Below are 27,089 nucleotides of genomic sequence, written 5' to 3'. Positions count from 1 at the left end.
AAAAAAAAAAAAAAAAGTAAGCTCTTTCTATTTTATTCTATTTCAGATCCTTGTTCTCCAAGGACATCCAAAGTCAGATGAACCATAACCAATGACTCTTTTTTTTTTACTCTCAGGTTCAGGGTACTAAGTCAAAGTTCTCACTAGGAAAGATGCATATTAATAATGTATTTGTGGTTTCTTGAGTGCACAGAAGTGATTTTGACATATAGGCAGGAAAAGTGACATTCAGGTGAAAATATTATGGCCAGGGATCCCAGGAATAAACTGAGATTGTTAGAGTTTCAAAGTCTCTTACATTATATAGATCTGTACTTTGAAATAAAACCAACTAAAAAGGTTTGTAATATTAGCCTCCGTGGTGAACACCTTGGCACGAAGGAGTAAATGCTTACTGCATTTAAATCTAATATCTCCAATCATAAAAGTTTCATTCACAGAGGAGACTGAGTCAGGAGTAAGCAAGAGCCCAACTGAGTCCTGGAGTGGGTGATCTGAAGTTGGCCAAAGGCCGCATTCTAGCAGCAGAGGGAACCATCAAATACGTGCCTGTGCAGAATAATGCTGAAAATTCAGGATCAAAAGAAAGCAATGGTAAATGCCAAGGGTAAGAGATCAAAAACAAGTCCAGGGAAGGCTGGGAAGATTCGATGTCAAGTAAACTCTAACTGGGCTTTATTAAGCCTGCAACTCAGTTGGTCCAAGGCAGTATTTTGTTAAATTGTGGGTTGCAACACATTAGTGGGTTATGAAATCAATTCAGTGGGTCAAGACATGCATTTTAAAAAGCAAATCTATACCTAGAATAGATCAGGGTGTAATGCACATAGCAGGGGTACCTTGTTTCACAAGCTTTGGTTTCAGTTACATGTAGATGGATGTTTATGTGCATCCTGAATTGCAACCCAAATGTAAGTCATGCTCAAGAAGTGTGCAAATGCCTGGCATAGAAGATTTGGACACTCTATCTGTTCACTGCTCTATCATCACACCTTAGCTGAGTACCTGGAACACAACTGGTTCTCAATAAATATATTTTTTTGCATCAATGAACTCCTAGTCCTGGTTACTTGTTATAACTGAAGGACTAACTACAGTATAAGAAAATTATACAAGCTAAGACTTTTGAACACTTACCATATGCCAAGTACTGGACTAAAGGCTTTATATTTTGTCATCTCATTTAATCTTCCCAACCACATGACAAGGGAAATGCTGCCATCATCCCTGTTTTACAGATAAGAAAACTGAGGCTCTGAGAGGTTGGGTTTCTTGCCCAAAGCTCCATAGTTAATGCAGATTCAAACCCAGGCAGGTCCGCTATGCTACTAGATAGATATAGATACTAATACTAATAGTTATTAATTCTATTGGGTTGGGACTATATAGTTAAACATTTAGTAAACATTTGAATCCTTATCCTTTATCCATTGGCATTTGCCACAAACGTTCCTGCCTCAGACCCCATATCCCTGAAGGTGGCCTTTGCTACCCCTTGTCTTTGATTCTGAGTTACATATTTAGAAGAGGATACGTAAATAAAGCTTGAGGAAGGGGAGGCTAGGCGGCAGAGAAATAAGCAGAGTGGGAGTTCTGGCTTCCCAACTGGCTCTGCCATCCACCACAACCACCTCTGTGTGGCCCCACTCAGGCTCCTCACACTCCCCTTCCCCTGGGGTTTCCCAGTCATCCACCAAGCTTCAGCCTGAATGTCACCCCTCAGGAAGGCCCCTCCCCGTCTTTTGTCTCCATCAAGACCCACATCACAGACTTGTGCACAGTGCCCTGAACTACTGCTTTGTAGCACTCATCACATTTGTAATCATATAGTTATTTAGGTAATTATTTGTTTCATGCCCCTCTCCTGTACTAGAGTGAAGAGACTCTGTCTTGTTCACTATCATATGCCCAATACCTAGCATCAAATTGGCACTTACTACATACTGGCTGGATGCATGAATAAATTCCCTTTTGTGGCTCCAGCTTCCAGGGCAGTGCCTGGCCTATACAGGGTGCTCAATAAATATCTGTTGAATTGAATTACAAAGTTCCTTTGGGCAAGTCATTTCTTTTTATCTTTAGTTATCTTACCTATAAAAGAAGGATATAGGCTTGCCCCTTCCAGCGGAAACAGGAATTCCTGAAAATGCTGGGTATATTTATAAAGTGAAGTAAATTTGCAAAGTGGCTTGGGGCAGAGCCTGAGAGAGATGGGCTTATTCTTTTTTTACTTTTGTGAGTGTGAGCAGCTCTCGTCTGAGCAGTTGCCTGAGCATGCAACCCCAGAAAGCCTTAGACAGGTGACGGTAGGAGGCCATGGGCAGCACTGCTTCCCTGGCGTGAAGGTGAGGCAGGTGGCCACTGATGTGAGGGATACAAGGAAGGCTCCTCTCCAATCTGCCACAAAACAGCCCTGAGCTCCACGAAATGAAGGTAGAAACAGGAAGGGTGGAATAGATGTGTGGATCCAAGAAACACAACTAAGGAAAAAGGAAAGAGGCTTTAGAAAGGAAGATTTCTGCCCAATAGATGGAAGAACTTTCCAAGAACGAGAGCTTTCCAAGATGGAATATACTCTTCCTGTAGGTGATGAGTTCCTTGACACTGGAGGCATTCAAACAGACTCTATGATAATCCATTTGCAAGAATCCAAGCAGCCAATTAGAGTGCTGGTCTAGAAGCCCCTTATTATTCTTTTTGACCCCAGGAATATAAGATCTGGATTCTACTTCTGCATCAGGGGAACCAGGAGAAAGGCAGGACATCAACAGGAGATGAAGTCCTTGCTCTTTGTGAGAAAACAGGAGAACAGGAGTATGGGGCAGTGAACGCAGAGAAAAGGCCACTGTAGGAAAACTTCAGCTACTCATACGTTTGCTCATTCCTGGTCTTCTCTCCTGGCTGAAACTCATTACAGGTGATTCCATTATTCATGGTAGTTCTGTTCTATAAAGTTGCCACAAACACTGAATTAGGGAATACCGAACCATTTTTGTTCCTACGGGAAATACAGGGCTAGGTTCCTGTGAGTCTCTGGTCACGGTGTTTTCCTCAATCAATCAATCACTTTGTTTTACATGTGTTGCTGTTTGCAGGCACCTCGCTTAATATATGTTGTTGATGTATTAACATTAAACAACAGCACGCTCACTCAGCCAGAATGCAGCTTACCTAACACACATGCTTTCTCTGGAAGGCACATCACTGTTCTTGTAGTTAGGAACACTAGATAGCACTTCAGCACTATGCTTAGGGGTCATTTTAAACAGAAACATTGCCAAGAAAAAGCACAAAAATAGACAAGATGTGGCATGAAGTGGACTGTGAGAAGGACACTTGTTTACAGTATGAGAGCTGAAACAAGAAGACATGGTGCAGCCTTGTTCAGCCTCAGCTGGGAACGTGCATATCAGTGATTCCAATTTTTTGCTGCTCTGTGCATGTCTGCAAAAGCGCTGTATTGATTTGGGGGTTACAAATAGATTTTAGCAAGTAGTCGAATTTGCAAACATGGAATCCACAAATAATGAGGATCAACCGTACTTGTCTGCTCTCGAATGTGTAGCTTGTGCCAAGCCCTGCCCAGACTTCCATCCCTAATCCCCAACGTCTGGCATAGGAAGCAGAATTTGGTCTAGCCCTCACTGCTCCTCCTGCCAAAGAGAATAAAACCACATTGGCTGTTCTCAGAGATTCCAGTGACAGTGAAAATAATAGGGCAGGGGTGGAGCTCAGTCCACCCCAGTCAGCTCTGACTAAAAATGCCACCCCTGAATGATGCTTGTATGAACTTAATAGACTTCCCACCTAGCTCAGAGTTTCTGAAGTTAAATTTCCCAGAGACGAGCTGTGAGGATGCTCAGATCTCCTTTCTTTTTGGACAGAAGAACTAAGTGATTTTAAGAATTTCTGTTGCTGGCCAGGCGTGGTGGCTCATGCCTGTAATCCCAGCACTTTGGGAGGCCGAGGCGGGCAGGTGACCTGAGGTCAGGAGTTCGAGATCAGCCTGACCAACATGGCGAAACCCCATCTCTACTAAAATACAAAAATTAGCCAGCCATGGTGGCAGGCGCCTGTAATCTCAGCTACTTAGGAGCTTGAGGCAAGAGAATCACTTGAACCCAGGAAGTGGAGGTTGCAGTGAGCCAAGACCGTGCCATTGCACTCCAGCCTGGGCAACAAGAGTGAAACTCTGTCTCAGAAAAAAAAAAAAAAAAAAAAAGAATTTATGTTGCCTACACCCCAACATCCTCTTCTTTTCTTGCATAGTCGAAAATCTCACAGACTCACTTCTAAACATTTTGGGGGATGATCAAATTGGCCTTCCTCAAACTGCCACGTGCGGAGTGCATGGCAGGATCCGTCAACATGAGGACTCATCTGCATACCCCTCTTTCACCTCCAGGAAGCTAGAAGGTGTTTTGAATTAGCTGCTGAGGAAAGAATTTATCAGACAGCTCAGGCATGCTGGAGATTTTTCATCTTACAAGAAAATTACTGCCAAAGAACATGACACAGGCAGGCCATGCCTGGCTTCATTTGTTAAACGCACCAGGTGGAGAACTATCTTGGGAAAGCTGGTTGTATTCATAACACAACTTTGCGCTCTGAGTGGCAGATGCCAATTGAACTCATGGTTTTAATGAAGCGCCTGGGTGGAAGGAAGCTGGTTACTTGCCGTCCTTCTGGAACTCAGGACATTGAAGTCAGTAGAATGCTGGAGGGCAGGGGAGGATGCAACTTCTGAGCTTTCTGCGATGGCCTGAGCATGGCCTAGCTCTGCCCCTAGCTGGAAGCTGGCTCACAGCAGGCAGCTAGCATGTGCGCGGGCCTTGCAGTGCTCTGGTGGGATGGGGAATTTTTAGTTTTGGGCGTGTCAGCAGCTCTTGTCTGAGCAGCGCTCTGTCAGGCAGGCCTTCGAGGTGCTGGGATTCTCATAGGAGTGGTACCACAGCTTCTGCTTCCCTCAGCTTCGCACCCAACCAGAGCCACTGCCAAGTGGAACCAGTGAGGCTGCCACATTAGAGAGCGGAAAAAGGAGGGGTCAGGGATGGAGGAAGGAGAGCTGCAGGAGAGGGAGAGGCTGTGGGGAGGCCATCCTTAAGCCCTGAGTGGCCAGCCTGGTAGAGCTGGTGTGCGCCCTGCCTGGCTGGCATGGGCCGGTCTTTGCGTGGTTACAGCCAGAGTGACCTGGCCCTGGGCGTCTCGCTCACCCCCACTTTGTTCTTCTCTCTGCCCTGAGCCAGCCTAGAAGCGAGATTCCAGGAATACGGCACACAAAGATAGACAGATACATAGATAGTCATCTCTGTGTGAGATGACAGAACTAAAATTTGCAAATATAGTAGAATCCTCAAAGCACAGCTATAAACAATGTTTCATTTTGCTCTCACAATAATTTTATGATGCACATAAAGCAGATATGAATGTGATCACCATCCCTGTTTGACCGAGGAGGAAATTGAGAAACAGAATGCTAGAACAGAAACTGGGAGAGCTGGGACTCTTCCCTGAGCCTTTGACCATGAAGCATTATGCTCTTCCCAGTGCCCCACACTGCCTTCTGCTGCATGTGGCTCCCTCACCTCCCTGGATCCACCTTTGTTCTTTCCCCAGGCCTGCCTGCCTGCAAACCCCACACCTCTGGCCAGCGGCCTGGCCTCCCTCCCATCAGAGCTGACTGACGCAGGCTGCTTCCTGAGACCGAATTAGCAGGTCCGCCTCTTCCAGCTCTTCCAGGCATGAGCTGGCTGAAGAGGCACGGAAAAGAGTCACTGGGAACTGGCAAACTTCCCCAGACTGATCTCAGGCGGAAGCGTGATCGGGCACATTATAAGAAATACATTTAAAATGCAGCACTTTAAAACCCTGCTCTTCTGCCCAAAGGCAGCCCCCAGCTCGAAAATTTAAGTAGCTCTAATTTGTTTGCTGGCTGATGTGTGAATAAGCTTCTGCAGTCAGTGAATTTTCCATCAAAGCTGATAAGCAGGAAGTCCCTGTGCTTTGGGAGAAAGAACCAGACTTATGTGGGCCAGGAAGGCAGGAGAGAAAACGCCCTTCAGGTTACACGCTGCCAAAGCCAGCTCATCTGCCCCTTGACCGTTGTCCCTGGGGTGGACAGGAGAGCCTGATTCGCTCACAGGAGAAAGTATTTCAGAGCCTTTTAGTGAAGTAGGGGAGCACTGTTCTTGGAGGATGGAAAGAAATGGAAAGGGGGAAAGATATCAGTGATTGAAGGGGCCTTCTGCTTCAATTTTCAAATTCCAGTTGTCAGCGGGGAGGTTTGTCATAGGAAATCTCTCTTGAACAACTTGGCAAACAGTAGCTTTAGAGAACTCTCAGGACAAAATCCTCAGGTCCCCAGGGCTCTGGTGTCCCCCTTGGCTATGAGCTCCTTAGGCCTGGACTACACATCTGTGTGCCCCCTGCACACCTCCCCGGGGCCCAGGGAGGTGGGCTGTGCACACACCAGTCCCTCGTTCGCTCCTGTATTCGCTCTCCAAGCCTGCACTGAGCACCACTCTCAGCTGGCTCAGGGAGCCCCCAGCACTGAATAATAGTGTGAAAAGGCTACAGTAGAGGGAGCACATAAACAGAGCACTGGCCCGGTGCTTGCAGGAGCTGGGGGTTAGGGAAGCCTCACTGAGCTGAGTTTTGGAGATGTGAGTAGGAGTAGCCAGGTGAGAAATGGGAGTGGGTACGGGTGCACTGGCACGGGCATGAGAGAGCCTGGCATGCCTGACCGTCATAGCATCTGGTATTGCTGGGGCAGAGAGTCGGAAGGGCCAGTGCAGACGAGGGGACTCAAAAGTATGCAGCACTCAGCACCTGTCATCCTGAAAGCAAATGGGGGCTGCCAAGGGGTTTTAAGCCCAGGAATGATGCTCTCACAGATGTGTTCTCTGGTAGGAAAGATGGACTCACTGACCTCCAACTCTTAAGAATTTCTGACATTCTATGAGATGTCGTCAACTATTTTAAACCTCATTCCAATTCCCCTTCTCCTGGTTCCTTAATTAAAAAGAAGAAATAAGTGACATCTCAGTAACCTTCAAAGCAGCCCCCCAGCCACCCATCTCTTTTTCTGCTCCCTCCACCCGGATCTGCCGTCTCAAAGTTTCCTCATCAATGGCAAAGTCACTCCCACTGGCTCTGGGGGAAATTGCCTGTCAAGCAGCCTCCTCAGCGGGCCCACAGAGGTCTGTTCCCCAGACGGAGAGCTGGCACTCAAGGCTGCTGATTCCCAGCAATCAAACCTGGCTCCAACACTCTGAGCCAGGCTCCGGCAGAAGCAGCTTCAAAGGATCTGCATATTTATGGTAAATTCCTTCCTCAAATTGAAAATGTATTAGACAGTAGCAATCACAGTATTCTAAGAGCTACCTTCCCCCTCCCACCCCCCCAACCTGTCTGAGCCTTAACAGTCCTTCTCCTTAGCACAGAAGGGGCTGGAGCTATGATGGGGTCAGCTCATTATAAGAGGGGCTGGGGTCGAGGGCACAGATGCCAGGGGTACCTCTCCATGGAGAGCATGAAATGCTCCTCACTATTCTTCCATGCCATGTGAAGGTAATGTCAGTGCAGAATGTCATCTGACAGGCAGGGCGCTTTGATGGTTTTCTGTTGTTCTAGGTTTGTTTGCTTTTGAAATGGAGGAAGGGGCCTAGATATGGGGACAGGAGTGGCTCCCTCCAGAGAAGCAGGTCTGCTAAAATTCCCACCAGAGCAACAGAAGCTATTTTCCGGAGGTCTCGGCTGCACAGGGGCCACGATAAGAAATGCAGCTGCCTTTACGTGACTCAGGAGTGCAGCAAAGCAAGTTCCACCACTGCCAACGCAGGAGGATCCCGACTCCCCCGGAAAGGGGGCAGAGCTGCCTCTGCGTGGGCTTCTGTCAGGCAAGATGGCAGGAGAGGAGATTAAAGAGAGGCAGCCTGACCTCCTAGCAACGGGTGGGACCTGCAGGAATTTCAAGGAGTTGCGTTGAATTCTCTGAGCCTTCTAAAGATGACACTGGATCCCTGAGTTCTTGGTTTGCAAGGGTGACACAGGAAAGCCATCTCATCCATCCTCCTCCTCGGGTTAGAACTCAGATCATTCCAGAGAGCCAGCCCCTTGAAAGCTGGGTTGATATAAGGTTTGGAAAACAAAAGTCTGGCTGTCAGCTCACAAGGCTTATTACTGGCCCCCTCCTTCACTGCCTGGCCAGTTTCTCCAGCTCTGTAGGAGCAGAGTGAAATAAATCCATGGTCTAAGGAAAGTGTGGCTCAGGTCTAATTTCTAGAAAAGTTCACATGAAAAGAACCCTGTGTATCTGGTGGGAGAAAGGCAAGTGGAATAATTAATTGATCCCAAGGCCCAGAGTTCAGAATGAATAAAAAATTGGAAAACAAATTCCAGTAAGCAAGCTAATGTGGCAAATAGAAATTTGGAGTTCAGTTTGAGGAAATTCATAATCCTCCAGTGCTCTCAGCTCTGTGCTCTTCAGCCCCATCTGGAGTGTGGTGTTCAATTTGGGCCTTGTGTTTTAACAGACAACCTAGACAAACCGAAAAGCACTAGTGGTGAGAGATGTGGCAGCCACGTCATGTTGGGAACCGCTGCCTGGGAAAGGAAAAAATGGAAGAGCATGACACCAGCCCTGTACAGTAAGACCTGGCTTCAGTTTTTGCCTTCCCCAAAAGACTGTGAGCTCTTGAGGGAACCATGATTCATGAATCTTACATTCCCAGCCCCTGACACAGAGAAGGTGCTCAAAAATTCTATGCTAAATTCAGGCATGAAAGAATAAGTGAATGAAGTAAAATCAAACTTTTAAAAAATATTTGAAGAGCTGGTAAGAAAGAGGAAGCAGACTAATCCTATTATGGCAGAATTAGGAGGCAGATTTTGACCCAGTGCCTGGGAGTATTTGGAATGTGTCCCTTGAGAAGCAGTGAATTCCTCAGCCCAGGACATGCTCAGGGAGAGGCTGGGTGGTCATCTCTTTCAGGGGAACAATGGAGAAACGTTCTTGCACTGGGTTGGAGGAATCCATGAAAGACTTGAAGGTCCCTTCCAACATGGTCTGGGACAATTCTGCATAGTGGAAAGACCTTGGACTTTGAAAGCAGCTGTACTCAGACCCAGTTCTTCAATCTGGCACTTACTGGCTGTATGAATGTAGATATATGACTTCTTGTCTCTCTGTCTCAATTCCTTCACCTACAAGCTGAGAGAATAGCTCTCCTGCAGGGCTGACAAAATGATGAAAAATTTTTAAATACATACGTACACCACTCAGCACAGCACATCACGTAGGTGACAACAAATGTTAGCTACTATGTCAGTAGAGCCGGCTTTCTACGTAACCACAGGTAAGCACAAGACTGTGCCATGCAATTCCAGTTTGGATAATTCTTGGGTTCACCCAAGTCAAACGCTGGGAGGTTACGACCTTCATTGCTTATAGAAATGAAACTGAGGTATCCATGTAGTGATACACAGTGAGCCAATAGAAAAAGTTTAGATCTGCATCTTTAACTAGGAATAGCAAACCTCAAAGGCTTAATTAGAGTCTGTTAAGCCATTTCCGATCCTCAGATGAAAGGTGTGCTCATCTTATTACAGCACTAACAAAGTTGCTCGGGGGCTGCTCAGAATCTCTGATCTTTAGACCAAGTTAAACGAAGGAAATTAAGGGCCTTCTAATGCTGTGCTTCCTTCTTTCCCAGCCTCTTCCAAAGAATTCTCCCAAATCAAGAAGGGAGACTATACTTTCCTAATACTGTCCAGGCCATCTTCCATGTCATGAAAAAGGAGGATATGAGATGGACAGTGGAGGTCTCACATGCGCAAAAACTAGAGGGTGGAGCTGAAACAATACTGTCAACTTCTATGCCCATAAGCCAATAACTGGGAGATGGTCCAGGTTCAGAAATGTCACTGACAGGGCACAACAAGGAATTGTCCCTGACCCTGCAGTCTCCAGTAGAAGCTCCACAAGGTCAGTCCCAAGACTGAAAATCCTCTCCGAACAGAATCAAAATAGTCATTTTTAAAATAGTAGAAAACAATCCTGAGTTCTGACAGACTATTTTTTAAAATGGTAATAATCCTTTAATCAGCCACCGGCAGAGAATGTGGTATTTGGTTCAGATGTTTTACCAATTACAACCCACCAGGTCACTGCATGGGGCTTTCTAAATAATCAAAACCAGCTCTTAATAGTCACTCACCCAGACAGGAAGAGAGAGAATAAAACCCAGCCCCAATGAGAAGATGCCATTCTTAAGGAACGCCCAGCCCAGCTGGTCATCAGGACCCAGGCACTGTCCTGGTTTGCAGCAGGTGGCAGCAGAGCAACAGACCTGGCTGAAGGGGTTTGATTTGGGGTTTTAGGGATTCCAGGAAAGTGAGGAATAGCCAGGAGTGGGGGATCCAAGAGCACGGGCTTTGCCATTGGACAAGCCTGAGCATAAATTCCAGCTCTGCCTGAAGTCCTTGCTAATAGCGGGACCAAGTTCCTTCTGCTCCCTGAGCTCCTGTATTCTTATTGGTGAAATGGGAATTTATCTGTCTTGAAGGGCTGTCCTCAAGATTGGAAGTGATTTGTGCAAAGTGCCCATGTGGTGTCTGGTATGCGAAAAGTACTCAGAAGATGTTATTTCCCCTGCTCCTTGTCACTTTCTCCTCCCCTGCCCAGCATCACCTTGAATGGAATTGGGAGAATATTCGCGCAGAGATATTGACATTCCTCCCACTCTGGAAGAGAGGCCCAATTAATTATCACTCCCTAAACCATTTCTTCATCCTGTAATAAGCAGGGGAAGGACACCTGTCAAGAGGCAAAGATTGGGCGGTGATTGGGATGGGACCCGGGGACCAAAGCTGTGAAGCTACATCTGTGTCCCTGATACATCACACACAGTTTTTGCTTGGTACTCACAGCACCTAAACCAGACAGGGAAGCAGCAGGACACTCACTAGATTTGTTGAAAAAAAGGGAGGGGGGCGGGGCGTAAAGAGAATGATCACCATCCGCTTTACAAGTCCAATCAAGAGTATGTGTCCCTTAGAGTAGCTGAAGGTCAAAGCACATCCTCTTTAATGGTCACTTCTGCAGCAGATTCCATCCAACACTGGCTCAAAAAGATGGGGGTAGGATGTGGAGAGGTCAAGAAAAAAATCTCTGTGTAGAGGCTGCAGTTCACAAACACTCTTCTACTAGGACAGTATTTGTCAAAGGGTAGTCTGTGGACCACCTGCACTGTAATCATCTATCTCGGTGCTGGTTAAAATTATGTGGATTCCTGGAACACATCCAGTTTCACTAAACTGGAATTTATAGCTGTGAGGCCTGGGAATGTCCAATTTTTATGAAGCACTCTCAGTCATCCTGGTGCACTACATTTGAGAAGCCTGCCCTGCATCGCTTATGTGTGCTGCTGCCGAAGAAACTGCAGCCACTATGGAGGATGCCTCAGGGCACAATCCCTTGCTGGCCTGGGTTGGGGGCTGAAGGATGAGCCCTGGGGGCTGTTGACCCTGTTTCTTAATGACTCAGGCAGTCCTCTGGCCTCAGAGATAGCACAAGCTAGCCTGAGCAGCGGCTGCTGGAGAAGCAGAATAAAGGTGAAGAGGTACTTGGAGCCTAATCGGCTGTTCTTCAAGTGAAGAGTGGGATCAGGGCTACCAGCCAGCTCTGCCACTGCAGGTGTCTCTTGATGGAGGGTGCTGGAAGTGGGCTCTTTCCCCAGAGCACTCACAAAGCAGGACTGAGGTCTAAGGGGAGTGTTGCAAAGTCTGGGATCAGGCTTTCTATGGAGTGAGCATCATGTTCTCCTAACTGTTCCTCCACAGTTACCATCTCCACCCCCTTCTCCTTTCCCCGTTTTCTTTTTCCGCTTACCACTCCTGACACTATGTCACATATATATTTGTTTGCCCACTGCCTGTCCCCTACTAGAATACAGGCTCCACAAAAGCAGCCACTTTCTCCATCTTAAAAAACTTATACCTAGAAGACAGTCTGGCACATAATAGGCACTCAACAAAGATGTCTTGAAAGAATGAATGAATGTTCTTCACTTTACATCCCCCAAGCACATCGGGGCTCAGAGAAAAGTCTGCCTGACAATTTCTCCACAGGCTGGCAGCTTCAGCTATTCAGGGAATTAGGAGCCCGAGGGCACAATCTGAGTGTAATAACCCAAATTTGCACTTGCGGTTTTCTATGTCAGGCTCCCTGCACAGACCGTGAGCACTCTCTCTGTGCAAGGGCTGAATCTTTTTCAGCTTCGTTTCCCCCAGGCCCAGCATGGTACCTGATACACAGTGCATGCTCAATATATGACTTGTTAGATGAATAAAATGGCCATTTTGTGAAACGCCATCCCCGTAGTTTCTGGCTGCCTACCTAACCCTGCTCTCATCTGAGAAATTATACAAAATGGTAGCTGTTATTGCTTACAGACAATGCAGCTCTGCCCCAGAGATATGAGGCCTTTCTGAGAGTCAGCAGCAGGACCCTGGGCTCCTCTCTGTCTGAGACTCTTTCCTTTTACTGCCTCGTCTTCCAAGAAGGGTGACCTGGCCTTAGGGCCCAGCATAATTACAATCTCCTAGAAAGAACTCCACTGGACTTCTAAGGAGAGCTGATCAGAGCCTCTCAGATGCGGGGACCCAGAAGCAGGAGACAGACATGACAGGGCCTCTGCGGCCGTAGGGCTTCATTAGAATCACCTTGGGGGCTTGATGACTGCATCAGTTCCCAGGGCCTGTCATAGGCCTACCCAACTAGACTCTTGTGAGGTAGAGTTTAAAAATCTGTGTTTTTAATGCATTTCCAAGATGATATTGATGCATAATTTGTTGTAATGGTTAAGAACTTAGACTTTAGAGGTAGATCTGTCTGGGTCCAAAACCAGCTCTCTCATTACTGTTTGTTCAAGGATAAGTCAGTCAGTACCCCTGAACCTCAGTTTCTTCAAGTATAAAATTGGGACTAATAAAAAGTATCTATTTTGTAAGGCTAAAAGAGAAAATATATATGACACACTTAACACGGTATAAGGCTCATGGTAAGAGCTTAATAAATGGAGGCTGCTATGATGATGACAATCGCAGTGGTAGTGATGATGATGGTGGTGGTGGTGATGATAATGATGACAATGGTGGTGGTGGTGATGATGACAGTGCTGGTGGTAATGGTGACAATGGTGGTTGTGATGATGAGGCTGGTGGTGGGGGTGGTGATGATGGTGATGGTGGTGGTGGTGGTGGTGGTGGTGGCAGTGGTGTTGGTGGTGCGGTGGTGATGGTGGCACTGGTGGTGGTGATGGTGGTGTTGGTAGCGGTGATGGTGGTGGTGGTCGTGGTGATGGTGGGGGTGGTGGTAGTAGTGATGGTGGTAGTGGTGATGGTGGTGGTGGTGATGGTGATGGTGATGGTGGTGATAGTGGTGGTGGTGGTGGTGATGATGATGGTGGTGATGATGGTGGTGGTGGTGATGGTGGTGGTGGTGGTGATGATGGTGGTGGTGGTGATGGTGGTGGTGGTGGTGGTGGTGGTGATGATGGTGGTGGTGGTGATGGTGGTGATGATGGTGGTGGTGGTGATGGTGGTGGTGGTGATGATGGTGGTGGTGGTGATGGTGGTGGTGGTGGTGGTGGTGGTGATGATGGTGGTGGTGGTGATGGTGGTGGTGGTGGTGATGGTGGTGATGGTGGTGGTGGTGGTGGTGGTGATGGTGATGATGGTTGTGGTGGTGGTGGTGATGGTGGTGGTGGTGATGGTGGTGATGGTGGTGATGGTGGTGGTAGTGGTGGTGGTGATGGTGGTGGTGATGGTGGTGATGGTGGTGGTGGTGGTGGTGGTGGTGGTGGTGGTGATGATGATGGTGATGGTGGTGGTGGTGGTGGTGGTGATGGTGGTGATGGTGATGGTGGTGGTGGTGATGGTGGTGATGGTGATGGTGGTGATGGTGGTGGTGGTGATGGTGCTGATGGTGGTGGTGGTGGTGGTGGTGATGGTGATGGTGATGATGGTTGTGGTGGTGGTGGTGGTGGTGGTGATGGTGGTGATGGTGATGGTGGTGGTGGTGGTGGTGATGATGGTGATGGTGATGGTGGTGGTGGTGGTGGTGGTTGTGGTGGTGGTGGTTGTGGTGGTGATGGTGGTGATGGTGGTGGTGGTGGTGGTGGTGGTGGTGATGGTGGTGGTGGTGGTGGTTGTGGTGGTGATGGTGGTGATGGTGGTGGTGGTGATGGTGATGGTGATGATGGTTGTGGTGGTGGTGGTGGTGATGGTGGTGATGGTGGTGGTGATGGTGGTGGTGGTGGTGATGATGATGGTGATGGTGGTGGTGGTGGTGATGGTGATGGTGGTGGTGGTAGTGATGGTGATGGTGGTGGTGGTGGTGGTGATGGTGGTGGTGGTAGTGATGGTGGTGGTGGTGGTGGTGATGGTGGTGGTGGTAGTGATGGTGGTGGTGGTGGTGGTGATGGTGGTGGTGGTAGTGATGGTGGTGGTGGTGGTGGTGATGGTGGTGGTGGTGGTGGTGATGGTGGTGGTGGTGGTGGTGGTGATGATGATGATGGTGGTGGTGGTGGTGATGGTGATGGTGGTGGTGGTGGTGATGGTGGTGGTGGTAGTGATCATGGTGGTGGTGGTGATGATGATGGTGGTGGTGGTGATCATGATGATGGTGGTGATGATGATGATTCTTCATAATCTCCTGGAAAAGGTGATTGTGCAACCCTTCAGTGGTGTGCTCCCTTATTTAGCCACTCTGACAGTCAGGAAGCTCTTCAATGTACCCACTTCTTGCTGTATTTAGTGCTTGGCTTCCTACTTACCAGACTTTTCTAAGGCTGCAGAAGGGCTAGCCAAATAATAGGGAGTTGAATATTAGGGTGATGGCAAGGGTGGGAGATCTTCAAGAGACACTTCAAAAGTCAGATCCTTTTCAGATCGCTGTTTCTTCTGATGGAGGAGGATCTCAGAAAAGGGGAAAAAGGGTAATGGTGGAGAATGAGCAAAGGAGTGGGGAGCTGAAAGGAGCTATGAAGGACAAGGCATCCCTGCAATGACGGAGCAGGCAGGGAGCGGCCAGGAGAGGAGCTGTGTCATTGGCATGGGGGTGGGAGCTGTGGGTTGGTCAGAGAAGGGCAGACAGGAGAGACCCAGCCATGCACTCCAACACTGAAGGGTTTCCTTGGCCCACATGGGATACAGTCTCTGCCTTGCCAGCAGGCTCCCTGGAGTCTAAATGGGCTCCAGGGTTAGGGTCAGACTCAGGGAGTAAAATCCTGGGAATTCCTCCCTTACATGACACCCCCTTGCCTCCCCTTTCACCCCAGTTCTCTCCTTCTTGGTATTTTGCTGGGGGTGCAGTCCCTAAGCCACAGTGGCTGATCTGGTGGCAGGAAGGGGGAGGCTGGTGCAGGCCAGGAGCCTCACCCAGCATGGTGAGGCCAGGAGCCTCACGCAGGATCCAGCCTGCTGCTCTTGGGCATAACTGGGAGCAGGAGGCCATCCAAAACACCGAGGCATCGATGAAATGGGCTGGGGTCAGAGAAGGGAACACAGAGGAGGACCTGCCATCACCACAGCACAGCTAGGCTTACCTGCCGAAAACCATTCCTTGTGAACTGTAAGATTTTCAAGGCATAGTTGGACCTCTGGCCTTTGCTGTTGAATTCAATGTGGCCGGTAAGACCTTCCAATTCTACCTGTCCAAGAGAGAGTGAGTTACAGCACCAAACAGGCCCCAGGTTACACTTGCCCCAAAGCAAAATTTCTACACAGGGGCTATTTAAGGATGCCCAGAAGAGGCAAAGCAGTTAAGATCCTTCTCCTGCCCACCCACAGCCAAGGCATCTTGAGATGACAAATGATCACATTGTCTGCGGAGACAATTCAGACTTGGCTTGGCCTGGAGTAGGAGAATGCTCCCAGAATAACCCCACACCAACTGCACAAACCAACCCAGTCACGGTGCTAACTTGAGCTCAGATTCCCCTCGGCCCCTCCTCCAGGCCCTTGGCTGTCCACAGCATTCAACCTCTCTGGGCAGGCACTAACCCACCCCCAGGCCCACAGGAATTCAGGATGACTCTCCACCTAACTCTAAACGCAAAGTCCAAGACACTGCATTGCAGCAGGCCTCTCTGACAGAAGTCTTCTGTGTGGAGTAGAGATCCTCATTCACCCACCGGAGGAGGCATGGCTGGGGAGGATAACAATGGGAAACCCAGCCAAGCTAGAAGTCTTGAGTCTGCAACTCTCAGAGGGATGCCAGTCTCCAGCAGCACCGCCCTTTCCCAGCTGTGTGGAGCTTTGCTGAGAACACCGCTGAGCAGAGAGGTCAGGTGCTAAGTCTGGAGCTCAGGGGCCCATTAATAGTGTAAGGCTCGAGGGCTGTTGCCTTCTGAACAAACTTCCATGAATTCTCAGTGGTTATTGGGGTTTAGGGAACAAATGTGGCTCATGATCCATTCAACTGGGGTCACCAGAGATCACTGATTTATCTGGGGCTGTAATAACAGGCACATTTCGAGGAAGCCCGGAGTTGAGGGACTCTTGTACCTTGAACCAAGTGTCCCACCCCACCAGCCTGGGCACGGCCCTGCAGGGCCTCAGCCGCTCCTCACCATGCGCAGGTAGTTCATGAGGCTGGTGCCGTGCTGCCAGATCTGGGCCGAGCCGCAGGACAGGGGCTTCACGCCGATCTCTTGGCTCCGGTTCAGTTCCTGCACTGCAGTCACCACAGCATAGACAGCATCAAACAGCAGGGCCGAGGAGAGCTGGGAGAGGCCAGGGAACAGGCGGAGGGAGGGAGTGACAGGTGTAGAGGAAGAAGGGGAGGGGAGGGAGAAAATAAGAGGAATGGAGGAAGAAAAGAGAAAGCAAAAGAAAGGGAAATAAGAGTGCATCTTCATCGCCCTTGGCCCATGTCCTGTCTCTGGGCCAGCTCTACCTCATCTAATAGTCAGGTGTTCACCCAAGACCACAATGGTGGCAAAGGCTGCTCTGGGATTGAAGCCTTGTGATGGCCCTTTGGGCCCCACATGACTTCAAGTGTACCCTTTTCTCTCTGCTCCAGGGAAACAAGCAACTGCCATTGCTCCCAGGAATCCTCAAGAAGAGGGCAGGGCTGCTTATGTCAAGAAGAGAAAGGAACCTGCCACTGCCCCCCTATCTGCCCATTCTATAAGGCTCAGTTGAAGGTCACTTCCTCCTACAAGACCCCACGATATTGTTTCTTCCTAAATGTGCCTAATGTTAGTCCACTTTGTACTGTACAACTTGATGAGTCAGTATGAAGCACATGGTGAATTCAAAGCCCAAAGATGAGTAGGAGCCTATTCCTGTGATTACAGCAGGATGGGGAAGGGAGGTATGAGGAGACAGGGCACAAATAAGGGGAACATGCGACAGAGTGTGGTAGGTCCACAAAGGTCTTGCCGGGGAGGGTTCCAAAGAAGGAAACATCTGGTTGGGCAATCAAGAAAGTCTCTCATGGAGGATGCTGCATTGGAACTGAGCACTGAAGGATGGGGAGTCACTGAGAAGAGGGAAAGGCATTCCAGAGCATGGAACTGCAGGAACAAAGACTAGAAGGTGGAGAGTTGGACCACTCCTAGAGGGAGAGGAGGGCAGAGGAGGGGCGGGGCTGGAGGAAGCAATCCATCACTCACATGGCAGGGGTCATGCTATGCAGGGCCTGAAAGTCAGGGAAGAGGTCAGCACAGTTGTGTGCCCACATTTTTATCTTCCCTATTAAAATGCAAGCTTCTCAGGGCAGGGAACACACAGGACCTTAATCTCTATATTCTGCACAGCATCTGTCATGGGGCCTGTCATGTGGCCGGTCCCCAAGACATTTGCTTGACTTGAATTAATTTCTGGCTGAAATTTGCCCACTACCCAATAAGTGGATACAATGTTTGCAGCCTCTGGGGAGGGGAAAGCTGGGTATCTAGGTGGAGGTGGTAGGAGAGGAAAGACAGAAGCCACCTGTCCTTCAGGAACGTGCAATCTAAGGAGGAGATAATACCACACTATGTTAATGTACGTGGGGTCCCTGGCAAAAAACAAACAAACAAAAAAAACTCTAGTAAGTGCAATTGACTATACACTCAGTACTGTGCCAGGGCCCTGAGGGGGTCCAGGAAGGCAGGTGGAGGCCTCCTGGGAGGAGTGGTGTTACAGGGCTAGAAGTCCACACACAGTCCCATTACGAGGCCAAGTTCCTTCACTGAAACAAGACATTCCATCACTGGCGACTCAATATTGCCCCTTCCAAGCCTCCTCTTTCAACTGATGGCATCCTTGTGAGGGTCCCACGTGAGATCCTTGTGAGAGCACCCTTGTGAGACCACCATTCCATGGGACTGACTGCTTACAGCCTGCCTCCTTCCTAGCCAGCCCTGGGACACTGGCGCCTCCAAGGTTGGATGGAGGGATGCTATCTCGGGCTTTTTCAAGCTCTCCAGGCAGAGCGTAAGCAGCCTGAGACAGTGAGGTGTCAAGGAAAGAGCTTGAAAGCATGAACACCAAACCCAGAGTCCAGATCCCAGCCCCTCACTATGTGCTGAGTGATCCCAGGCACATGAATCCAAGTGAGCAACAATTTCGGCATCTGTAAAAGAGAAGCAGCAGTCCCTGCCTCACAAGTCTGTAAAAGTGCTCTGCAAACTGCCAGCGTCAGAAACAGCATTCCTGAGGGCAGGGGCTGTGCCCCCTCAGGTCCAGACAGATGTTAGCAGGTGCTCAGGAAGCAGGCATTGACTGAACTAAGTAAGGCTCCAGGGAGTGGTAAGGACAGGGGGCTACAGGCAGGGTGGATGGGCTTATTTCCTACCCAGTTCTGCTACATGTTGGGCCAGGAGGCCTATGAGGGGAACTGGGTGAGCCAGCTCTGGATAATCTCTTTAAAAGGCAATTACAGAGCAAAACAGTCAACAAAGTTTGTCTGTTCCAGTCCGAGTTCACGTGCATCACAAAACTACCTGGCTGGTATATGCTTTCTTCCTCCCTCTCCTTCTCTCCCTCCTCTCGCTGCTTCTTCCCCTCCTTGCCTTGCTTCTTTGCTTTATTCCCACTTTTATTCAGCCACTACCATCTGACAGGTACCATAGACCTCAACACCTTCCCACTCTCCACAGAGACACTGGATCAGGCCAATGGATACCGTAGACCTCAACACCTTCCCACTCTCCACAGAGACACTGGATCAGGCCAATGCCCTCGGCCTCCTTCGAGTCTCCTGCCTCCCCTGCTCCAACTCCCCTCCTGTCTGTCCCTTGGTCCCAGAGCCTCCTGGAACCTGAAGACTAAGCAACAAAGGGCACCCAGTTCTCACCGTGGGGAACAGTGGACACCTCTGCAGTCCTGCTGAGCTAGGATGAGCTGGGCTGAGCTGCCACACTCCTGAGTCCCTCCATCCATCATCTTCCACTCTCTTCTCTACCTCCCTGCTCTTCCCCTTTGCCTGCAGCTCCTTCTTCATTTGCTTCACCCTGCATGGCAGTGAATGCTCCTTTGCAAGCCTACAACCGTCCTTGTCCTTCCATGTAACTCGTTTCCCCTGAGCACATGTGGCTCTTTTATTAATGGGCCTCTCACATGTCACAGACTAATGCTGCAGATTCTCCCTTTCTGGCTTAGACAAATTGAGGGGAAGTTAGCTGCCCCTACTGAAACTGGCTTCTAGATCCTTCTTTTGGCTATTTAAATGATACTACAAACCAATTTCTGTCCCATCTTCTCCCTTGCCTCCCAGTTAATCTCACCATTCTCAGATTCCCAAAATCATGGAGTGTTTGAGCTGGAAGGAATTCTAGAAGACAACTCATCTGGCCGGGCGCGGTGGCTCATGCCTATAATCCCAACCCTTTGGGAGGCCGAGGCAGGTGGATCACTTTGAGGTCAGAGGTTCAAGACCACTCTTGCCAACACGGTGAAACCCCATCTCTAGTACAAATACAAAAATCAACTGGGTGTGTTTGTGGGCACCTGTAATCCCAGCTACTCGGGAGGCTGAGGCAGGAGAATCGCTTGAACCTGGGAGACGGCAGCTGCAGTGAGCCAAGATTGCACCACTGCACTCCAGCCTGGGCAACAGAGTGAAACTCCATCTCAGAAAAAAAAAAAAACAAAAAAAACAAAAAACAAAACAAAACACGTCTGACTCTCTTCTTTCACGAATGAAGGCACAAGGCATTCTTCTCTTACCCAAGGTCACAAAGCAAGGCCTGGAGGCCCGGTACCCCTTTGTCCAGACTGGCTTCCTCCCCTCTCCACAGCACTGTCTTCCACCTCCCTCCCTCCGAGAAGCCTAGGTTGTCGTTGCTCTATCAGATTTATTCTTATGCCTCATCTTCCAGGACAACTTGGAGCAATCTTTCATTGTTGCCTTCTCTGCAGCAGATGGGAGCGTGGGACTCTGGTGCCAGAGTTGGGGCAGGAAGGGGTGGTGGGCAGGCTTCTCTAATGCCCTGGGTTGGGGCCATCACCCAGTTTGCCTCCTGGCCAGACTGGTTGTTTGTCCTCACGTTAGCCCTTCAGTTAAGAGCCATTAAAAACGAGACTCCGTCTCAAAAAAAAAAAAAAAAAAAAAGAGCCATTAGCCATTGGCTGCCTACCTAGCACCCATTCTCCCCTTCTTCCTCCCATTTTATTTAGGTACCCTTCCCTGTCCCAAGCTGCAAGGAGCTTCAGAGGAGGCTGAGCCAGCCCCAGGTCCCAGGGAATCCTGGGTGGTCCAAGGTCCCCATGCCAATATGTGGTTTGGGACAGTGTGAGTGACCCCATTGAAACAATGAGCCATGAACTCAGGAAAGTTTCCTGTCTCCTAAGAGGATGCTCCTTCTCTGTCCTCTGGGCGTGTCTGTGTCTGATGGGGATGCTTGGACTGCTGCAGCCAGCCCAGCTCCAGCCTGAGCATGAAGCTGGAACCAAGTGGGGACACAGCAGAGATGGAAAAGATTTGGTCTCCAACCTCATCACTCTGGAATCTTGCTAAGCCACACAATAACACATTTCCATTTTCTCACAAGACATTTTAATACAGGGTTTCTGTTGCCGAGAGTACTCTAGTACCAAGGCCCTGGGGATCCCTTTCCTCTCAGAGGCATTGTTGCACCAGGCCCCAGCGTCTACGGGCCCCCTCCCAAGGCCCCCTCTTCCTCCGGTGAGGCTGTGTGCTGGTCCCCATAGGACCCTCATCACAGCAGATTTGCAGAGGAAGCGCCACACCATTTCTCACATCCTCCCACCAAGCCCCCAGCTTGTTCCTGCCGCATGGTTGCCACTATTCCCACTCCTCCAGCTGGGACATGGTTTTCTTGGCTGATGCTCTCTTATTAGCGCATGATGTGGATGCTGAGAGATCCGTGCATGCCTCTTGGCAATGTTCTTTGGCATCTCTAATTCCATGGCCTTCAAGATTCTTCGAGTGCTTCTAGTACTAATGCCAGCTAGGGATGCTGGGTGCAGGGAGCGGGTGGAAGGAAAATCCTCAAGGTTGTGGTCTCCTCTCCACCTGTGTGGCCTTCAGAGGGGCAAAACCAGTGACGTGTCCCCTGTAGGCTCTGGGCTTCACGGTTCCTCTCTGTGGTTCAGCCTGGGCTGGTCAGAGCTGACCCCTTCTAAACCCCAAACGTCTTCTCCCCCACTGCAGTCTCGTCGGGTTCCTCCACCCATCACCAGGACGCTCTCTTCTGCAGGCCCCTGGCACTCTGCCCATGCTTCTCACCTGGATCCTTCAAACTGCTCTGAGAATTCACTTCCCAACCCTTGTGCCTGCAGCTATCTCCTCAGTCACCAATCTCCTGCCCTCACCCAATTTCTCCTCTGATGGTGTGCGAGCCTGTCATCTCTCTGCCTCATCAATTTTCCCATCTTGTTTCAGATCTCCATCCCAAAGCATCTTTCTCCCTCTCCTAATTGTTTTCTCCCTCCGCTATTACTTACTCATTTAGCTCTGGAAAGCATTTGGGGCTACAGTCAGGGAGAAGCAGTTTCTGTTACAAAAGCCTCCCTGGCCGGACGTGGTGGCTCACGCCTGTAATCCCAGCACTTTAGGAGGCCGAGGTGGGCAGATCACAAGGTCAGGAGATCGAGACCATCCTGGCCAACACGGTGAAACCCTATCTCTACTAAAAATACAAAAAAATTAGCTGGGCATGGTGGCACACACCTGTAGTCCCAGCTACTTGGGAGGCTGAGGCAGGAGAACTGCTTGAACCCAGGAGGCAGAGGTTGCAGTGAGCTGAGATTGTGCCACTGCACTCCAGCCTGGGCGACAGAGCGAGACTCCGTCTCAAAAAAACAAAAAACAAGCCCTCCATCCATGTCTCCACTTCTGGACCCACCAGGGGAAGGAAGCAGCCCCCCCCCCCCCCATTTCCACCCCTTCTCTGCTCTCTCATTCCATTTCCTTTTCCTTTCTGTCTCTCTGTGGCCTCCACTTCTCATCTGTGTGTGCACCCCTCTCGCTTTTGTCTCTGCTTCTCCTGCCCCTGTCTCTTCTAAATATTAAATTCCCCAAATGGCTTAATCCTCATTTAAAATCCTCTCCTCTTTCTTGGCACCAAAATGTTGCTTGGCAATGAACCCTCGATTCTCTTGTTTTTATATTTTCATTTGGTTCTTCATTGTTATTTTCTTTTGAGCTGTTTGCAAATTGTTTAGGGGAATGCAAGGCTCTGTATAAATTAAGATGAATCAATTGTGACTCAGGGAGCTGTGGCTGAGTTCCTTCCCCTTCCCATGACATGAAAATAAGAATATCTCCTAAATACACACCTGTAACCCTCATCTCTCTCCATGCCCCAGATGACAGGATTCCCAGGATCCTCCCGGATGCCCATTTGTCTCTGAACTTCTGCAGCTTAAACTCTACCGCCCAATATAATACCAGGACAGGAACCATTAAAATCCCACGGAATAGTTCTTACAATCTGGATTTTATTCAATGAAATAAACACTTAATTACAAACATCTGCTTTAGCCTAAATTCTAATTACTTAATCTAGCCATCTGTAATTTTAATGATTTTCCAGGATTTTTGTTCTTTGCAGCATGATTAATGGGAACGGCGTGTGAAGCTAGCGGGTGTGTGTCTCTATTTGCGACACCCCTTCTTCTGCTTGCATTGTCTCAGGTAGAAGTACATTTGCATCTCCTGTCGGCCACCTGGCAGGTATGACCTGGGGGCGTGGACTGATCTTGCTTTCCTGGTTACCTCTCACTTCAGCCACTCCTCTCTCAGTGCCCTTAGAACAGGGCTCCCTCTCCAGAAAGCTCCACTTAGAATGCCAAAGGCCTGACCCAGAAGGTGAGGAAGAGCAGGAGACCCTTAGCCAAGTCAGGAGAAAAAGGCAATAGAGGGAAGAAAGTGCCAAGAGTGAAGAAAGAGCGGGGAACATCGTGTGGAGAGAGAGAAACAGAAAGGAAGGTCTAGGGAGAAAAGGGTAAATAAAGAAGGGGAGAGGAGGGAAAGAGAGAACGTCCTCACTGAGGCTGGAGCTGCAGCTTTTGTAGAACGCTTGATGGCGGGGACAGAACCAGGCTGTTTTCCTGAAACTGACTCCCTTTCGCCTTCCAGCTCCCCAGAACATAAAGGAGCCGGGCTGTTTGTGCTGTGAATTTCTCAGCCCCCAAAGAGACAGGAAGATGCACCACTTTTCAAAAGCTGGTTGCTAAAGTGAGAAGCCTTGAGAGAGGTGTGTTGCTATTGTCGCTGCCGTGAGCTTCCTTTCCACACGCTGAGGTGAGAGTGTCCAGAACACCTTCCCTTCCCTCTCGGAGGCCACAGAGACAGTAGCTGGAAGGTTCTCTGGCACTGGGAGACAGATGTAGGTTCTACTCCAGGTTATATTAGAGTGCTGACCACAGGGGACCCTAGATGTGCCATCCAGCACTTCCATGCCTCAGTTTCCCCACTTGTCCAAAAGGGCTACATGACCACTCTTAACTGTTACTAGGATGCCCTGAGGAGGAAAACAGAAGGCAGGATAATTTCACGGGAAGGGCTACAGGAGTCTTCAGCTCCGGGCCGAGGTGAAACCCAGTGGGGTGGGCGCCCTGCTGTCCTCAGCAAGAAAGAACACTTGTCCATTTTATTGGCAAAAAAACCAAAGGGGCTTGGCTGAGAGAAAGCTAACTAAAGTAGACGCAGAATCTGATCAGCACAAGGACCAGCTGTAGGCCTGAGGCTCACATGGATGCTCCTCGCATGGTCCCCTGAGACCGGCTTGAGCCGGTGCAGCTCAGCCCATCTTTACTCTTGTTCTCCGCCGGCAGCACCAAGAGAGCCTCAGAGAACACCCCCAACTCACTGAATATCCCCCAAGCACTCTTGGGGAGCATAAGATGCTGAGGCCTTGGGAGGTCTGACATTGGACTGGGAAGGAGACAAACGAGGTCAGGGTTTCTATCTTTTAAACGGCCCTGGGCGGCATCCTCAGGACAGGACACCCTCTCCAGTCCACTGAGCGAGTCAGCACAGGGCCCCTGCTCCATTGGGATGCTGCGGACCCTGCCTGGTGCTTTGAGCACAGAAGAGCAGTGAATTACTGGCTTCCCTCTCTTCGGGCAAGTCTTCCCCGACCTCTGCAGGAAGAGCTCGGGCTTTCCTCTGCTTCCTGAGAGTAACATATGCCGAGGAGTCACCTTCCCAGAGGTGGAGGTGAACCCCGCTCCTGTATGGCACATCCGGAGGGCAGTGGCTTTGATCTTCACTGTGTGACTATGTGATGGTGCCAATCCTTCATCCCACTCTGCCATGGTTTGTTTGGTCCCAAGTCGCATGTGGCAGTGACCCGGATGGGTTGGATAAAGGGGGTGGATGCTTCACAAATGGCTTTGTGCCATTCTCACAGGAGTGAGTGAATTTTCACTCCAGTTCCCACAAGAACTGGCTGTTGAAAAGAGCCTGGCACCTCTTCCCCTCTCTCTTTTGCTTTTTTTCTTGCCATGTGAGCTGCATATGCCCTCTCCCCTTGCCTTCCACCAAGAATGGAAGCGTCCTGAGGCCCTCACCAGAAGCAGATACTGGCACCATGCTTCTTGTGCAGCTTGCAGAACCAGGAACCAAATAAACCTATTTTCTTCACAAATCACCCAGCCTCAAGTATTCCTTGATGGCAATACAGATGGTCTAAGACACACTCTGTATTCGGGTATTCAGACTTTTTACCATGTGCCTTTGCATTTTTTTCCTCTAAAAGGGAGAGTATATTTCCTCACGCTCTAACATTGAGTTTGTGTGTGTGACTTTCTTTGGCCAAGAAAATGAGGGTGTGCCTTTCTGGGAGCCTAGGACTAAGAGGTCTTTGTGTTTCCACTTGTTTTGCTGCCCTTCTGCCATCACCATGAGAATATGCCAGGCTGGCCTGCTGGTCCACGGGAAGAGTGAGAGGTACTGGCCCCAAGTAGGCCCAGTCTGGATTAGCCAACTCATGCATGCTGAGAGACCTCAGCCACAGCAGCAGAGCTGCCCGACTGGGCCAACTGAGACAAGCTGCTCCCTCGCTGACCCACAGGTCCACGGGCTATATAAATGTGTATTGTATGCATATTTATTGTGTATCATGAGATTTAGGAGTTGGCTGTTACACAGTATTTACATAGCAAAGGCTACCTGATATATTTAAAAATGCCTATTCTAGCATCTGGCATATACAGGTTATTAACTTACTTAGTGAATGATTGTGAATTGAAGATAGATTCCATCTTCACAATAATGCTCTAAGATGGTCAGGCATAATTCACCTAAAATTATGGAAAAAGAATCCGAGGCCCACAGGGGTTACATCACTACCTAAGACCACATGGTGAGAAAATGTCAAGGCCAGTATTTGACTCCAGGCTCTGTGACTCCAAGGCCAGTGGTCTTTTCAGCCTGTCTGACCATGGCAGCACTGACCCACAGCTCTGTGAAAGGCACTCCTGGCATTTGTGCTGGATCCTTACAAAGAAGCCCACTAGGAACCGAAGGACCCTCATCTGTCTGCTGGTGGCCAATGTGAGCATCAATGCAAAGGCAGATACCCTTAGAGAGAATGAGGAAATAGAGCCTGGGACCATTTACTTCACTAGGCCAGATGCCGAATGTGGTGAGCCTTGGGTTGAAAGGAAAGAGACAGATTTTTTTTTCCTTTCTTGATATTGTGTTGCAAGCCTTTCAAGTTTGTCAGTACCTATTAAAATACTGGAATGAGAACTGTAAGAACAGCAGACTCAGCTGGGAGAACACGGCTTGCATTGCTGCTAGGGGTTGAGTCTGATCCTGCACATGACACTGTGCTTTGAGATGTCCCTCTGTCCCTTAAACCATTTAACGGACATGACTCCTTCCTTCAGCTGCCCTCCCCAGTCCTTCCCATGGATTTTTGCCTCTTTTAGGTCTAAAATATCTTGCTGGGATGGGTTCCATAAACCTTCATGAAACTCTGTTTCTCAAACCCACTCTTCCTGTCCCACTCCCTGGATCAAAGCTTCCTGAGTTTTCCATGAGCTCTGACCTCCTTAGCTACCCCTTCCTTCCTAAGATGTCCACGAGGCTGCACGATCATAAAAGCACAGAATTTTGTGAAAGGTCATTAAGTCCAGCCCCTGGCTTCCGCAGCCTGCCTCCAAGGTCACCGTGTTGGCCAAGTACTAATTAGATGCCAAGTGTGTAGATGTCTAGATATGCCTTTGCCTCTGGGCATGTCTTATCAGAGACAGGCATCACTCCTATTTTAAAAACTCACCAGAGAATTTCCCACTCCAGGAGTGTACCCAATTCCATTGCCATCTCCTAGACCTAATGCATTTCCACTTCTTTCTATCTATAACTCATCACTCTGCCTGACTCACTCACTCACTCATTCATTCAACAAATACCTAGTAACTACAGTCATGTGTTGCTTAACAATGGGGACACATGATGAGAAATGCATCATCAGGCAATTTCTTCATTGTGTGACCATCATAGAGTGTGCTTACACAAATCTAGATGCTATAGCCTACTACACTCCTAGGCTATATGGTATAGTGTAGTGTTCCTAGGTTACAAAACTGTATGGTATATGACTGTACTGAATACTGTAGGC

The 27,089-nt window shown here is 49.1% G+C and overlaps 1 protein-coding gene across 1 annotated transcript in view; it reads right to left on the bottom strand.

Annotated features, from left to right (window-relative positions):
• The window catches only part of GRIK4 (glutamate ionotropic receptor kainate type subunit 4), a 342,581-nt gene that overhangs the window by 98,110 nt on the left and 217,382 nt on the right, over positions 1-27,089 (bottom strand). The window contains 2 exon segments of the mRNA XM_063636591.1: positions 15,609-15,713; positions 16,635-16,787. Coding sequence (XP_063492661.1) covers positions 15,609-15,713; positions 16,635-16,787 — 258 coding nt within the window.

The sequence above is a fragment of the Symphalangus syndactylus genome, chromosome 3, assembly GCF_028878055.3.
Source record: "Symphalangus syndactylus isolate Jambi chromosome 3, NHGRI_mSymSyn1-v2.1_pri, whole genome shotgun sequence".
Taxonomy (NCBI): domain Eukaryota; kingdom Metazoa; phylum Chordata; class Mammalia; order Primates; family Hylobatidae; genus Symphalangus; species Symphalangus syndactylus.
This window is presented reverse-complemented; position numbering and strand designations above follow the sequence as displayed.